At 34.1% G+C, this 16,431-nt stretch overlaps 1 protein-coding gene across 1 annotated transcript; it reads right to left on the reverse strand.

The window, feature by feature from the left end:
* Positions 1–4,482: 4,482 nt before the first annotated feature.
* LOC128155879 (uncharacterized) lies at positions 4,483–7,004 on the reverse strand. Its single transcript, XM_052817762.1, has 4 exons — positions 6,864–7,004; positions 6,647–6,694; positions 6,322–6,519; positions 4,483–5,986 (listed from the first exon to the last, which is right to left on the reverse strand). The coding sequence occupies exons 1-4, from the start codon at positions 6,928–6,930 to the stop codon at positions 5,823–5,825; spliced, it is 477 nt and encodes a 158-aa protein (XP_052673722.1). The 5' UTR covers positions 6,931–7,004; the 3' UTR covers positions 4,483–5,822.
* Between the last annotated feature and the right edge of the window lie 9,427 nt (positions 7,005–16,431).

Raw genomic sequence — 16,431 nt, forward strand, 5'->3', positions numbered from 1 at the left:
AATTTTAATTTCCTTTTGAATAGGAAAAAAATACCCCCTCCAACGGAAGATTTCATTTATTGGAACTAAATTAATTTGGCGTGTGCAGGAAGAATTGGCTTGGGGTAAAATGCTGACGATGGACCCTCCACTTTGGAGGGTCCATAGTGGAGGGGTGGAGCTTGGTGTGTCAATCTTAATTTAGAGTCCGTTTGATCTGTCATTCCAATTTCATCATGCACCTAATAGCTAAAACATATGGGTTGTTTATTAGAAATTGAAAAAAAGGAGACGGAGGTCCTAACATTTAATGAATTTAGCAACTTCAAATGAACTTTATCAGGATACATAAATTACTCTATGTTTGTGTAACAATTTTTCTGAGTCCAGTGAGACTGTGAACAGGAAGTTAACTCACCTCAACGTTGGGAGAGATTTATCTTTTTTCCCCGAGTAACATTAATTGTAAAAAAAATGCTATGGATGTGGACAATTACTTACAGAAAAATTTAGAAAACCACCCAATGATCCTGTTCTCAAACAGTATGATTATCGGAAAAATCTAAGTCCGAATTCCAAGTCACCAAGAGTGTCAGCTTCGTTGCAAAATATGTATTAACAATGCGGATTGTTGTCGGTGACAATGTCCGGTGTTTGAAATGTCTCGCCATGTCATAGTGCATTTAGAAATTTCAGCACAATTATCTTCAGGACATAGGGACATTTAAAGGAAATGTAATATAAAATAAATTAATTATTTTTACAAGACTTACACTTTTGTAGAAAATTTGACATTATCATATTGAATATTTTCATAAGCTGTTATAAATTTTAAAAATTTTGTCCATTTCAGCAATAATGCAACTGTAATATTTTTACTATATATTACGATGGCCGATATGGGCCGGACAAAAAGTAACCACGAGTTGTGTTTGATTTGCCGGCAATTCCTGAAATGCCGGCAAAAAGTAACCACGAGTTATATTTGATTTGCCGGCAATTCTTAGATGCCGGCAAATCTCAAACGTGGGCAAATCTTACTTATTGTTCAATTAAAATACCAGAGGATATAGAGGTCAAAAAGTCTCGTTATCTTAATTGACAAAAGGGTTTGACAAAAACATGGCAGTTTTACTTGCAACGTGCATTATTAATGACATCAAACAGAACACAAGAGTAAATTAAAAAAAAAGTCGGCATCAAAACATCCAGACATGTCTTAAACTCACTGGAACCCGACACTCTTAATGAAGCATTTGGTCAATTGCTTATATATCATAACTAATTAAGAGCGTTTCGGCGGTATTAATAGCACATGTGAAATTTCAAATTTGTAATAAGGCCCACTTCGTCAGGAGCTCACCTTATACATAAATCAATTAATCTCTTTGAACTTCATTTGGTTTTAATTTGGATCTAATGATAAGATCACCTATATTTTTGTGTTAACTGTATGCAACCATAGGAGGTGTTGTGAATAATTTTTGCATACTTCGTCATGTTGTATGTTATCCCAGTATTTCATAAGTCGTTTCCTTAATTCTTTTATACAAATTTGGTCACCAAAACATTAGATACAGCCTTTTTATTGTGTTCTTCTTTTATTTTTTAGAAGATTAATTCTATTTGCTGAAAAAGTTTCTTGCATAATAGGTTCAATATCTGATTGTTTTTAATCTCTTTTTTTTAGATGAGTTTTAAAGTCTTTAAAAATACTTTGTAATACAGCTTGATCACTAGTATTTCTCAGATGTCTGGTACATTCTCCTTTAATTAGGCCCTTAAAAACTGATGAGCTATGAGCACTTTGTCTGTGCAGGTATTGGAAGCTGTTAGTAGGTTTGATATATGAGCGAATGTCTAATCGCTGGCTATCTGAGAATCTTGTTTTCTTGTATATGGTCGAGTCTAAGAAATTGACTGGTGTGAGATAATTCATAAGTAAATCTCAGATATTTATGACAAGAGTTCCCTATGTCAAAAAATTCTTTAAATCATCCGGGCTTCCATTAAATAGAATAAAGCCGTCATCTCTATATTTGCCGTGATAAATAAGTTTCGAAAGGCCCTCAACAACGTCGGCGCGCAATACCCCTCCTTAATTCTCCTCATACTTTGCTTCTTTTCAACCCTTTCGACCAATTAAGATAACTTGACTTTTGTGACCTCAATCTTCTGGTATTTTAATTAAACATTAAATATAAGATTTGCCCACATTTAAGATTTGCCGGCATCTAAGAATTGCCGGCAAATCAAACACAACTCGTGGTTACTTTTTGCCGGCATTTCAGGAATTGCCGGCAAATCAAACACATCTCGTGGTTACTTTTTGTCCGGCCCATATCGGCCATCGTAATATATACATCTTGTGTAGAACTAATAACAATATGTACTTTTAAAAAACCCAGCACCTAAATGAAAGTGCCATCATTCGTCATCGTCAATTAGGGGAGAGAAGTTTTATGTGCTTGTGTTTAAAAACAATGTGCCCCATTTTGTTTCTGATAACATAATTGGAATGACAGATCAAACGGACTCCGAATTAAGACTGACTCACCAAGCTCCATCCCCTCCACTATGGACCCTCCAAAGTGGAGGGTCCATCGTCAGCATTTTACCCCAAGCCGGAAGAATTGCACAACTTTGTGAAAGAACACGGCGGAGATCGACTTCCTGTTCATTCACGATACAACAACGTGTATAGACTGGCTAGATTGTGCAATACCCTAACCTGTATTTAAACCGCAGTCGTTGTTAGGCTCAGGCAGATCGCCATTCAACTCAAGCCTGTCTAGACCGCCTGTTATGGAGGGAACAGATGGGAATTGGGGGTGTTTCTCAGCCGCTTACTTCGTTCCAACAAGCCGAACTGTCTGTCAAAAATAACCCAGGAGCCCGGGTTGGCCTTTTTTCCAAGAGGAACCCGGGCGGCTTTGAAGGATTTTTACATTTTTTGACGACACGTCATCCACACCTACACAGAGACCTGGGAGACACGCGGCTACACGGGCCTGAAGGACGGACCCCCTCCTGTAGCGGCCGCGCAGCCACACCACATGGTGTGCCAGCAGTAGGGAGGGGAGAAGTCCGGACGGCCCACCCAATCGTACAGAGTTTGTGGTGAATGTATTTATGACTCCACCACATCAGTGTATGTTTGGGGCGATATATCGACTGATCATCCTGAGGCGTCGTAGCAATGCAGGGTAAAGTAAGACCTATTGATCTTTTTATTGATTGGTGCGCTATTTAGATGCAAGAAGTAGATAGCAGATGATGAAGACTGGTATACATAACTGCACGATTTGTTTTGGTTCAAATTGTCTCTTTTCTTAAAAGCAATATTTTAATACAACTTTGTTGATAAACTCTTTTTAAACGGGGTATCACTTTCATGTTTGCACCTTGATATAGCAACTCACTATAATCGCATGTAAGCACGTATCAGCAGCGGGAGTAATTTTGGTGCGTGTGTGTGTGTGGCGTGAGGAGGGGGGGGGGGGGGGGCTGACATCCCAATATTTTCAAATTGATCTTTTTAATAATTTGACGTCTTTGAAATTTAATTTTAAGAGGACTCGATGGTCGTGGCCATTTATAGACTGTATTGATCTCCTTTAAATGGAGAGTTCTATATAAGAATATAAGAAAATGCACATATTTAAAATGTAAAATACATGTGGACGTTTTCCTTTAACAAATGATGCTTTTTAGCTAAAGACGTATCTAAAAATTTAAGTAAGTTTTGATGAGTAATCTCTTGACCATCATGTCTCCTGAAGATGGTATGGGACACTTGTCGATATAAATGTAAATAAAAGTACATTATATAATAAGAATACTTTCATCGCTTTACAATTTTCAAAGTAGTGTAGCAATATTTGATTCAAAAATAGGTTTTAACAAATTTCAAAATTGTGAAAACTATAAAAACCCAAGCGAGATTCGAAATCATGACAAACATATTCGTAGATGACGCTCTAACCCATTGCACTTCGCTGTTAGGTAACAACGGAAGAAAAAATATAATAATACTTGATTTTATTGTTAAGTAAGTAAGTACGTCATTATATTTAGGTGTCCCATATACCATCTTAATTATACCGACCAAAGTGCCCCTAACTGGAATTTACGGAGATGCGCTAACTAGAATTAAATTAACATCGGTAAATGATGTCCAGTGCAAGGGGCGCATGATTTTACTCCACAGTACACGTACTGTACAAAAAGATAAACAAATTTGACATATATAATCTTTGTTTATTCAATCAAACCAATGCGCAACACAAATTGATACGATGTGATGTGGTAGTCTAAAAACCCAGACTAGTTCATATCGGTATATTATTCCTTGTTAGTGATTTTGCACATGTTCTGACATCAAATGCACACATCACATGCACATGCACACTTTTCTAGAAATAAAACATTAGATGCTGTATTTGAAGGATAATGTGATTGCATTAAATTGCCATAGGTAAATGATGCCCAGTGCAAGGGAAAATGATTTTTCAGGATAAAATAGGACCTAAAAGTGTTGGCCAAACATAAACCCAAAAACTGATGAACATGCATGTATATGTATTTATATAATGACGGCTAAATTATTACTCCTCTGTTTATTCCGATACATACAATGTACTGGCTTTCAGAAGTTTTTGCGCATTAAATTGAAAACACTGACAGTACAAGTTTTTGTTGAACAAGAAATACGCAATCCATTTATGTAAATACCTACTCCGGACACCAGGATTATACAATTACCTGTGTACCAGATTGGCATTCAAAAAATGAAAAAATAAACTACTTAGCAAAGGTATATATACAATAACTCAATCAATGGTAAAATATAATCTGCACTACTCAAGGGTATTTACAGTACTCCTCAGTACACATACTGTACAAATAGATAAACAAATTTGGCATACATAATCTTTGTTTATTCAGTCAAACCAATGCACAGCACAAAATAATACAATGAGATATGAAAGGGTCTAAAAAAACCACCAGACTAGTTCATATCGGTATATTTTAAAAATAATTATTCCTTGTTTGTGACTTTGCACATGATCTAACCTGAACTTTACTTATTTTACAACGATTGATAAACAAGTTCTACAACTTATATTAATATCTCTCGTTGGCACGTTGCATACATTTTTAACGAACATGTAAAACTGTTTTAGTGTACACATGTAATACATACAGTGGTGTTGCTCATTTATCACATACTTTGTAAACTATTTTGACTTTGTATATCACATATAAAAATAATAAACCCCATCATCCTTCCATATCAAGCCATTATCAGCTGTGGACAGTGTTTGATTATATTTATTTTGACTTGCTGCTAAGTAGTACACGGATGCTGATAAGGATGTTGTGATATTACAGTGTATGATATATACTGATATGATTAAGTATGTACATTTGATATAATAAACAAATAAAAACAAACAACAACGACGACAGCAAACAAACATCAAACAAACAGCTCCTTCTGCAAAAATATCGAGTATCACGTTTGATGTTTTTAAAAATAAAAACGTAATCAAACCAAAAATATCATTCAGAAAAAAATGTTTAGTATTTTGTTACAACAATTGCGATATGGACTATAGAAGATATAAAGTTTGATATCAAAATACTACTTGTTTAAATGCACAGATCGAGAATAAATTATGCTAATGTTGATGCTCCATTGACGGTCTGCCTGTGATGCTATAAATCATTCCTCTAAAATTCTTGGATAGCAACATCAAACTGTATACAACAGGACAAGTTCTTGCGCAGAAAACGAAACTCAAATTCATTTACTGATACCTTATGTGTACACTGTCGCCTTAATCTATAGGCCTTGTTTTTGGTTCCCTGCATCTGTGGACACCGTAAACGACGAAGATGAGGATGAAGAGTATCCCCTGGGTGAGGGGCATTCCAATGGAGTATCCGTAGAAGGGGTTGGAACAGTTCGGGTCCCCTAGCTTCCACATAGCGAAGCCAAAAGCTGGAAACAAGAGGCAACTAATTAATGCTTAACGCTGGTTACTAAATACGACAACATAATAGAAACTTCTCTCTTTATGTGCAGGAATAGTGCAAATAAAGAATATTTGATTTGCAAAGCAAGGAAATAAATCCTTTAATTGAAACCATTGTGTCACTGTGTAATATTATACAGGCAATACATAGATTGGTTTTCAAGTTGCAGAAACATAAAACATATCTATAGTTGGAATTAGAAGTTTAAAAAGAACTCGGCGCTTTTAATATAAAGTTATGAACAGATTACCTAGTGCACAAAATTGATAGATTGACATTTCTGAAACAAAATATACTTGCATACAAACTCCAGAATAAATGTGACAACAACCGAGAACCCGGCCATAAACTTCATGAAGTCCTTAATGTCGTTGTCCCAGAGGAATCCCACGAACACCCAGAGGAAGACCCCCGAGAACATTCCCATCACACTGGTCGGAACCATCACCAGGGGCAGCAAGTAGGAGGCGCCCGAGCACTGGTGCCGGAAAAACCCGACTACAAAAACCGCAAAAGGAAAAATTCATTTCGCTCATTAGAACCGATTTTTTTTAAAATTCATTACACAAAGACAATTCACCATTTCAGAGAATATACATGTAAAACTGCAGAAAAGAAAACTTACTCATCACCAAGGAAACTATTGACAACCAGAATATCAGAGCTCCGGTGCCTGTACAAAAATATTAATGAAATAAAAAAATAAAAACACCTACTTTAAACAGGATTGCAGTTTTCTACACTCTTATATATTCAATTTCAAGAGAGAGAGAGAGAGAGAGAGAGAGAGAAAGAGAGAGAGAAAGAGAGAGGAGAGAGAGAAAGAGAGAGAGAATAAATACCTCCTACAAATGATTTTGGAAATAATCTTTTTTGCTTTCTTAAGCATAACATCAAACGGCCTGCCATTTTGGTCAACTATCTTAAGATTAACGAAATATGACAACATCCGGTTAAAGGACGCACAATACCGCGATTACGGCGAACAATATCTAATCGATATTTCCAAGAATTGAAACTTCCTTATAGGTGTCGCTATATGTATGTTTAAATGTCCTTGTGTGTATTTTTTTTGGCTTAGTATCGATTATCTAAACTTATAAAAATGATCGTTGCGGACATTCAACGTAGCTCGCGGATTTGCTGACGTCACAAGAGGATTCGACGTGATGAGTTGACCGTCATAGTAGACTCATACATTTTTTTTAAAGAGGTTCGTTCCTGTGTTTTTGGGTAGCCATTTTGGGTCACCTCTATTCTAGAAAATATGCATCATAAATTGATTCTATTGATAAATTCAAATTCTATAATGCCAATTAAACTATTTTAAATGAAATAGTAAAGGAAAAATTACATATTTACAGAGTTTAGTATGGGACTATATTTTGTGGCGGAAGGTTTTAAGAAGAAAATGAACATTTTTCATAACTCAGTTGTTTTAGAGTACCGCTACTTTAGCTTCCTTATTTTCAGTTAAAACAAAATATCCAGATAGTTTGTGCATTAGGATATCTTCATTTTGTTACGAAAAACACAATTTTACAATTTTTCAATATTTCTATCGACATATATTGACAAATTTAACTTATAAATTCATAAAAGTCAAAGAAAAATGAATTCCAATTTTAGCCTAAAATCAGTTTATTTCATGCCATATCTCAAATTTTACATAATAGACCTATACTTTTTGTTTTATTTTCTAAAATTTTAAGCTTTTTCTAACAAGTTTATCATAATTTGAGAAAAAGTTTGAGACTTATAAATAATTTCATTACATGTTAAATTGGTATTGGATAAAAATAGCCTTTTATCAGTGCAAAAAGGTCAAAATATCAATTAGGTGAAGAAATAGTAACATTTTTCTTTATGATAATTTTAATTTTATTTATTTTAAATAGTATAAATTTGTGTTTGATGCCATGGTTCATTCCGATTATAAAATATAGAGGGAAAAGCGATTTATGTGCTATCTGCACTTTCAGTGCAGAAAGGTCATTTTAAATACACCGTAGCGCCAAATGAAGCATATAGACCCCAAAATTTTGTTTTAAATTTTGATTAAGCTATGTTTGTAGATTTTTAAAAAATACTTTAGAAAAAAACTTTAAGACTTTTGATTGCAGGATCCAACCTCCTTAAAATAACAAATGATATTTAGAAACATAAAATAAAATATTTGAAAAAGCTTATGCAGTTTATATACAAACATTTATAATTATCAAGTGCTAAAAATTTAAAGACGTGTCTAACATTGTCACATTCAGTTCTATAAGATATGAGTGTGCGTTGGAACTCCTCTATTTAAAATCATGTTAAAATAAGTAAATAAATTAAACCGTATGCATTAACTTCGCTTCTTTTAAAATTCTAATTTCTGTATTTTCAACTGCCGATCAAACTATCATATATCGTATACGATTACAAACTTATTAATACGTCAATAGTTGTATGGTATTTTTTTTTTGCATTTACTGATTCATAGTCTCATGAAAAGAAAAGTACTAAGCCATGATATTTCTTCTCTTCATAGCCTTACATTAATTGCATTTGTGTGTTCAATAACATTCGGAATAATGTTAATTAGATTTGCATGTTCTAATATGTGTTAATCAGCTAGTCTAATCAATCAACGCATTTTCATTTTATGATTCTCGGACGTAAGAAAATGATGACGTTGGGCTAACGTCATAATGAAAATATAAGGTTTTGTGAAATATTTAAAATCTTTAAAGTTGTTTTACAAAAAATTGGCCGAGAACACATATTGATTATTTTTGGGAGTTGATTCTAATCAACTCTCCTATGCAGTTACTCTGGCAAACCGAAAGTGAAACAGTGTTTGGACCTAAGCACAAATCATCACCGCTGACACGATTTAGTTCTTGAAAATAATCGATAAATTCGATGTAATGTATCTTGAAGCATTGGTTTTTAAGAAACTTATTTATGAATACCTTGAAAATAGTCAGATGTTAAATATTAGGAACAATTTAGATATTTTTTGCAGTTGTATGTATTCATACGCCAGAGTTCAATAAAGTCTCGTTCAACTATCATCTGTCTCCGTAAATCTCCGACAAGCAGAGAGGTCGCGTAATCAAGCTATCACGTGACCTGGTGTACACATTCTCTTGTTTGTTGGAGATTAGGTGGCAGGGGATAGTTTCAAAGGAAAGACCCGGTCAAAATTTTGAAACAAAGGGAGAACCTGGGGTTTGGCTGGTTATTTGAGGGGTATAAATTGCTAGAATATTCATTGCATTCATTTTGTGGATAGAGGAGCTCATGTCAATTTCATTGAATACTGGTAGCACTTTTCATCAGATATGGAATGAAAATGCGAAACTGTGGCCAAAATTTTCACTTTCGGTTTTGTGCTTGAAAAGTAGGGTGGGTTCAGAACACGAAATGTCACTCGAAAAGAAGGTGATTGACCCCCCATCAATTGGTGATTATTTGCATGGGTATACATTAAGCTACCAATCCTATGGTAGTTTATGGCAGTTGCTCGGGACTGGAGCGTGGATCTGGACCCGTGAAAACGTGAAAAAAGGGCAATTTTTCTGAAAATTTTGAGACCGTCCCTGGCTATTTTTTATAGTGCTATATGTAAGTTGTACTTGTTTTATTCTGAAATGTTCAAAAATTCTTAAGAGTCGGGACCATGTGTCCCCTGCATGAAAACTAATTTTAGCAAAGGACGAGTGCACTTAAGCTATAGTGAATGGGCCCTTTTTCAGTGCCGTTTTTATGTAGAGCATATCAACAAAATGCTTTTCCCCCATAAAATTTAAGCACTGATGGATACTTCTGATTTAAATGCACGCTTAACTTTACCAAAATTAGTATACATTTTAAACAATTGAGGATTTTTAAATGCCTATATATAGTCTAAATCCGGAAAAATCGTACGGAACCTATTTGAGTTGTGTCTATTTAAATCAGTGGGAGGAGACATTTAAGGACGTTGGATCCTGCGATCAAAAGTCTCTAAGTTTTTTTCTAAAGTATTTTTTAAATATCTACACACATATCTAAACCAAAATTCAAAACAAAATTTTGGAGTCTATATGCTCCTTTCGGTGCTACGGTGTATTTAATATGACCTTTCTGCACTGAAAGTGCAAATTGCACATAAATCGCTTTTCCCTCTATAATTTTTTATCGAAATGAACCATGGTATCAAATACAAATTTACATTATTTAGAATTAATAAAATTAAAATTATCATAATGAAAAAGTTTGCAATCACTTCACCTTATTGATATTTTGACCTTTTTGCACTGAAAAAATACTATTTTTATTCATAAACGATTCAACATGCAATTAAGTAATCTAAAAGTCTCAAACTTTTTCTAAAATTATGACAGACTTGTCAAAAGAAACTTAAATATTCAGAAAATAAAACCAAAAGTATGGGTCTATAATGTAAATTTTGAGATATGGCATGAAATAAGCTAGTTTTAGGGGAAAATTGGAGTTGATTTTTTCTTTACTTTTATGAAATATCACTTAAACATGCCAATATATGTCGATAGAAATATTGAAATATTGTTGAAATATGTTTTTTGAAACAGTACGAAGATATTCCAATGCATAAACTATCTGAAAATTTGGTCTGCACGGAAAATGAGAAAGCTAAAATTAGGGTACTCTAAAACAACTGAGTTATGAAAAATGTTCATTTTCTCCTTAAAAACCTTCCGCCACAAAATATAGTCCCTTACTACACTCTCTAAATATGGAATTTTTTCTTCACTATTTTATTCAATAGAGTTTATTTGGCATTGTAAAAAAGGAATTTACAAGTAGAATTCATATATGACACAGAATTTCCAGACTAGAGGTGACACAAAATGGCTACCCAAAATCAGAGGATCGAACCTCTTTAAATCAACATTATTCTGTTGGTGGATCGATTGGCGCGTTTGCTGAATTATAATTTATGCGTTATTTTATGTCTGGGGAAAAATCTAATAAAGCTTTGAAGGTGCTGTTTACCAGATCTAGAGTGACCAAACAAACATTTCTGGGCTCAGAGAATGCATTTATAAAATATTACATAAAAAGGAACATGTATTTCTCAAATCAAATACATGTACGTGTATGCAATTTTAACTGCGTAATATTATGGCTTAAAATACTGCCGTCTTTCAATGTTGTGAGTTTTATCTACATTTCAAATGTCACTAAACTCTCACTTTGTTCTTTCGTTTATCAGAAAATCAGATACATTCAAATGCTATTTTGCTGACTAAATGTTTTGATATTTCAATTAAATTAATTTCCTAGAGCAAATGTATACGTCATACATGTAATAGTTAATGCCTAAAATATTACCAGTAGAACAACATGAATAAAGCTAGATTTTGGAAGAAATTATACAATTTGGCATATAATTTATTATGTTTTTGCAGCTCTTGCAAACAATATGACTGCATGAGTTATTTATTTTTTTTAAATCATAAAAAATTGCATGGCGAGGACTCTTAGTGAAAAAGAACATTTGATGGTTGATGTATTTGTTTGTGTATTGGGGGGGGGGGGGGTTAAATTTTAATGAACTTTTTTGACACTCTAAGAAATAAAATATAAAAAATAAATGGAGAAAATGGCACATGATTTATTACTTTGATAATGCAAACGCTGGAGAAAGAAAAAAAAGTATACAAAGAGGATGAGAATAACAGTAAGTATGTACCTGTATAAAGATTAACACAAATGCAAACATTTTTACTTTAATTTTAGCGATTGTTGTCATAAAACACATGAATAATGTATTTACTGATTACTCGACCCCCCCCCCCCCCTGACCGCTGAAAAAAAGGTTACTCTGAAGGATGTCTGGCCGATTTATATTTACATATTTATTGCACGTGCTGGTTTTTAATTTTTCACCACAAGAAAAAATCTACCTCTTTTTAACACAAAAGTAATCAAAGGGGAAGTACATGTACAAGGACATTGAATTTATGTTTTGACACCGGAAAATTGGTATTGGTTTGCGATTGTTTTTTTTTCATTGAAAAAATTCAGTGTGTTGATTTGCCACAATCAATAACATTATCGGGAATTATTTTGTTTGTTAAGGGTGATTCGTGTCTTTTTATACCAATGTACCACAACACGGAGGCGACATGCGCACAACATCCGACCAACCGCGCACCCGATCTACACTGACAATACCATAATTTAACTGGGTCTTCTGTATCTGCGGAATCATACTGTATCCAGAGATAATACATGTAAGACTTGGAGGAGACATGCCTAGACTGGATTTTGGCTTGCAAAATATCTGAATTATTTTTTCCAACAAATATTTCATATCCACCATCTTCACTTACATGTTCAGAGGAATATGAAAGAGCCTGTTTTAACTGATAGACACCAAAAGTTAGCGAACGCAGATACCCTTCAGTTAAAACAGGGAAATCTTGCAAAGCCTCGGCAGCATCAATTGTACACATTTTTACGGCAGTTCTTCTTCCATTATCTTTAATGAATAAACATTTTAATGGGTTAACTTCAATTTTTGATTTTTTCCAACATTCTTTTTGCCACAGTGGAATCTGTTGGGGAATTTTTAGATAGCGGTGGTCTAAAAGCGTTTATAAGGGAAGCAACAATTCTAACGTAGTCACCAATGAAGGGAACTTGGGTATTGGTCACTACGTTTGCCAAAAACTTCCACGTTTTCAGTCTACCATTCGCAGACTCGAACGCCCACCTGATTTTAGTAACTAAACGTGACAAGTTGGCTTCCTTTGTTGAATGTTGTTTACTTCCCTTGTGTAAGAAAAAAGGACTCTCTGATTTTAAACCTACAGTTTCGATCATATCTAAGGAGTCCCTAAACCCACGATCTAAAACTAAATGTCATTTTCTTCGGCCCATTTCAACAACCCTTCACCTTCACGCAAATGCTGGTTTAAAATTGCGGCGTCGTTGTTTTTTCCGTCATCTAGGAAGGGACCTAGAATGTCCAATATATAGCCATCGGAAGTGACAATCATCATAGGCTTTACTAAGGGACGGCCTTTATAGATACTGTAGGATTTTCTTTGGAACGTGTACTTAGAACTTTTCTGAATATAAATATATGTTCCATCAATTAACAAGATGGCAGTATTGTTACTTCCGCGTGCTAATAATTCACGTGCAAATGTAGTCGTGTGTTTTGAAATTACATCATCTCTAGAAATGTGGTCAAAACCGATGTATTTTAGCACGAAATGTTGCATTACTGCTTCCCTTGCACGTTTCACGGCATACATACTTACAGCAACTAATATTAAATAAAGTTTTCAAAATACTGCTCGAAAGACCTGTTCTCAGTTTGGTTAACAAAATCCCTATTGCATTTCTATTGGAATGTTTTCTTTTTCTTGAGTTTTTCTCAACCAAAGTGAAAATAGTATTGAATTGATCTCTTGAAATGCCTGTAAGATTAATGTAATCTTCATCGTTTAAAAAATCGGGGTTATCAAAGTCAATTCTTATACACTCTTTCTTAAGTAGCAATTCTCTACATTTTGACAGTTGTTGCAAAAGAGCATTGTTTGACATTGGGAACGACCTACGTGTTAGTCTGAAAGAGTACTTTTGGAATTCTGATTTTTTTATGGAGTTACCCGACAAATGAGAAGGACAGGAACGTGCATTGTCGTAAAACAAGATATTGTGTTTTAAAAAGAAATCGGAGCGGCATTCTTGAGATATTCTGCATCGTTGTTTCCTTTTCATCCCACATATGGCACAATACCGGTTTGATTTTGTTCCGAGGTAGAATGCTGTGGCTTTAACGTTTTCCCCAGAATTCTCTGATTTGGAATTTCTCTCTATCTGACCCTTATAATTCCGTATATAACACTTACCACAGATACAGTCATTTTCGCCTACTCGTCGCCCAAGCAGTACTGAGAGATTCTCCCTTAAAGTTCCATTTTTTCCACCCTTCAAGGGCCTACGCCGTTTAGGGGGCACCTGTTTTTCACAAACAATGCAACAATAATGTTTTGGCATGGGTTTTTTTCTCCGTAGAAAATTCTGTAGAAAATCAGTGTTATTTCCCCTTAATTTATCGACTTACCTTTGTCAATAATGACAAAAACAAAAACCCTAAATATATAAAAGTTTAAATGGTAATTTTCTACGAAATATACAACCTGTACCAAAAAATCAGAAGAGACAATTATTTAAATGCGATACTAATCTACAATACTGAATTAAATAAACACAAAAAATAGACCATACAAAGTCGATGGAAAGCGATTTGAACGTGTCAGTGTTTTGCAGTGAGCACATTTGACAATGGTCTACCTGGATAGAACCCATTTGACTATTCAACATAATTTATTCCATGCGTGGGTTCAACATAGGTCACGCAGGTAATAGCTCTACCTTGCTATAGGAAAAACCTTGAAATTTTCGTACATTTTCGTTTTTTTAAGTACCAGCCTAATCGAGTACAAACTTCCTATTTTCACAAGAGTTTTCTATACGTATAATGCGTATTTTGTCTTTTCCATAAGTTTGTACTCGGTTAGGCTGACAGTAAACAAAGGCTTTGAATTGAATGCCCGTCCTCGATTTACTATACAAAATTACAATGTCGGCTGACCCCTCCTATGTTGTAAGGCTTCGTGCTTTTGATATACAGTAAATTCAGCACTAAAACATGTTGACTCTTATGGATTGGATATCAATAGGTGATGTTAGGTAAACAATTACGCTTAATTTGAATCTTTATTTTTTTCACTTTTTACCGGGGCCCATAAGTGCACTCGTCCTTTAAAAATCCACTGAAAAATTAAATCTCATATATGAGCACTATCTGCCTCACATTTCCTCGACCAAAAAAACTATCCCCTGCAACCTTAACAGAGACAGTCGAGCATCTGGTTGAACGAGACTAGAGATCATTATTGCTTGGATCCATACAATTTTTTTGAATATTTCGATGACTTATACATAGGTTGATGGAATCAATTCTATTTTAATCATTACACAACACGATTCATACGGGGTTTTTCTCAAAATTCTTGTCGGAAAAGTCCGAGAATTCGTATTATATAAAAATGTGCGTAATTCAAAGACAGATTATAAACTACTTGCCAAGCAAAGTAACATACCGTTGATTTTAAAATGAATAATAATCGATGAAATCAACTCCCGTCAGTACTTCAGTACTTTGATTTATGTATTGATTCAAAATTATCTCTTCTATTATTGTGTTGAGTAAAATTAAGTTCGTCTAAATTGTTTAAAAGTTTAGAGCATAGTTTTGATACGCGTTTTCCGACTAAGATATACATTTTACTATATACATATATCATTGCAAATGGCGTTGCTTGATTTTAACAGCGGCACTGTGTTTGAAACACGATAAAATTATTACTACGCAGACGAATCTCAAATAAATTTTAGAAATAAAACTCTGAATCCTATGGGTCACGCGGACAAATTTTCAGGGTAGGTTTTCTCACAAGCAGTAAACCCGCGAGCTACCTTAAACAATAAAATGCTTTCTTTGGTGATTCATGCGGGATATGAAGGTGGCGTCATTGCAGAAAAAATACATAATCAGCGTTAGCAATGATCGCTACCTTCATAACCCGCATGAATCACAAAAAACATTTAATTATTTATATTTAAATCTTTTTTTTAACAATATCAGAAACTGATTGTAAAGAGTAAGTCAAGTCATCTAAATTACTGTTAATGTATATAAGTACATTAAATAAAAGAAACAGCCAAATCGTCTCCCATTGGGAATTTGAGTATGACATCATCATGATTATTTCGTGCATTCCGTGATTTTTTTTTTTAGGTCGCTGTATAGGTTTCGACCAATCGATAAAGAGGGCGTGTCGATATCAGTCTCGTTAGTTTCTATAGAGCTATACAAATTTACTAAAGTTTTCGTACAAAATAGAGGGAATCATACTCGGTAAATGTAAATATTCAAGAATAAAGAATTATTCTTTTAGTCTTATGAAGTGATAATTTCGGTCGGGGCGTGGTCAAATCCAATAAAGCCCGAAGGGCTTTACTATATGAAAGATTTGACCACGCCCCGACCGATATTTTTTTCTCTCTTTCCTGATTTGTTACCAAACAGCGTAGCGCAATGAGTTAGAGCGTCATCTACATGTACGAATATGTTAGTCATGATTTCAAATCTCGCTGGGGTTTTATAATTTTTACCATTTCGAAATTTTTTTAAAACATATTTTTAGATCAAATATTGTTTACAACGTTTGTCTGATGTATTTGTAATACGACCCCACTTACCTTTATATCCTTTATCTACATTATATCATAATTATACATGAACAGGTAAAAGTTTCATTTGAATAACATTTAAAAAAAATTCATTAATTTAATTATACATGTTCATGTATTTGTATT

The sequence above is a fragment of the Crassostrea angulata genome, chromosome 7 (genome assembly GCF_025612915.1).
Source record: "Crassostrea angulata isolate pt1a10 chromosome 7, ASM2561291v2, whole genome shotgun sequence".
Lineage (NCBI taxonomy): Eukaryota > Metazoa > Mollusca > Bivalvia > Ostreida > Ostreidae > Magallana > Magallana angulata.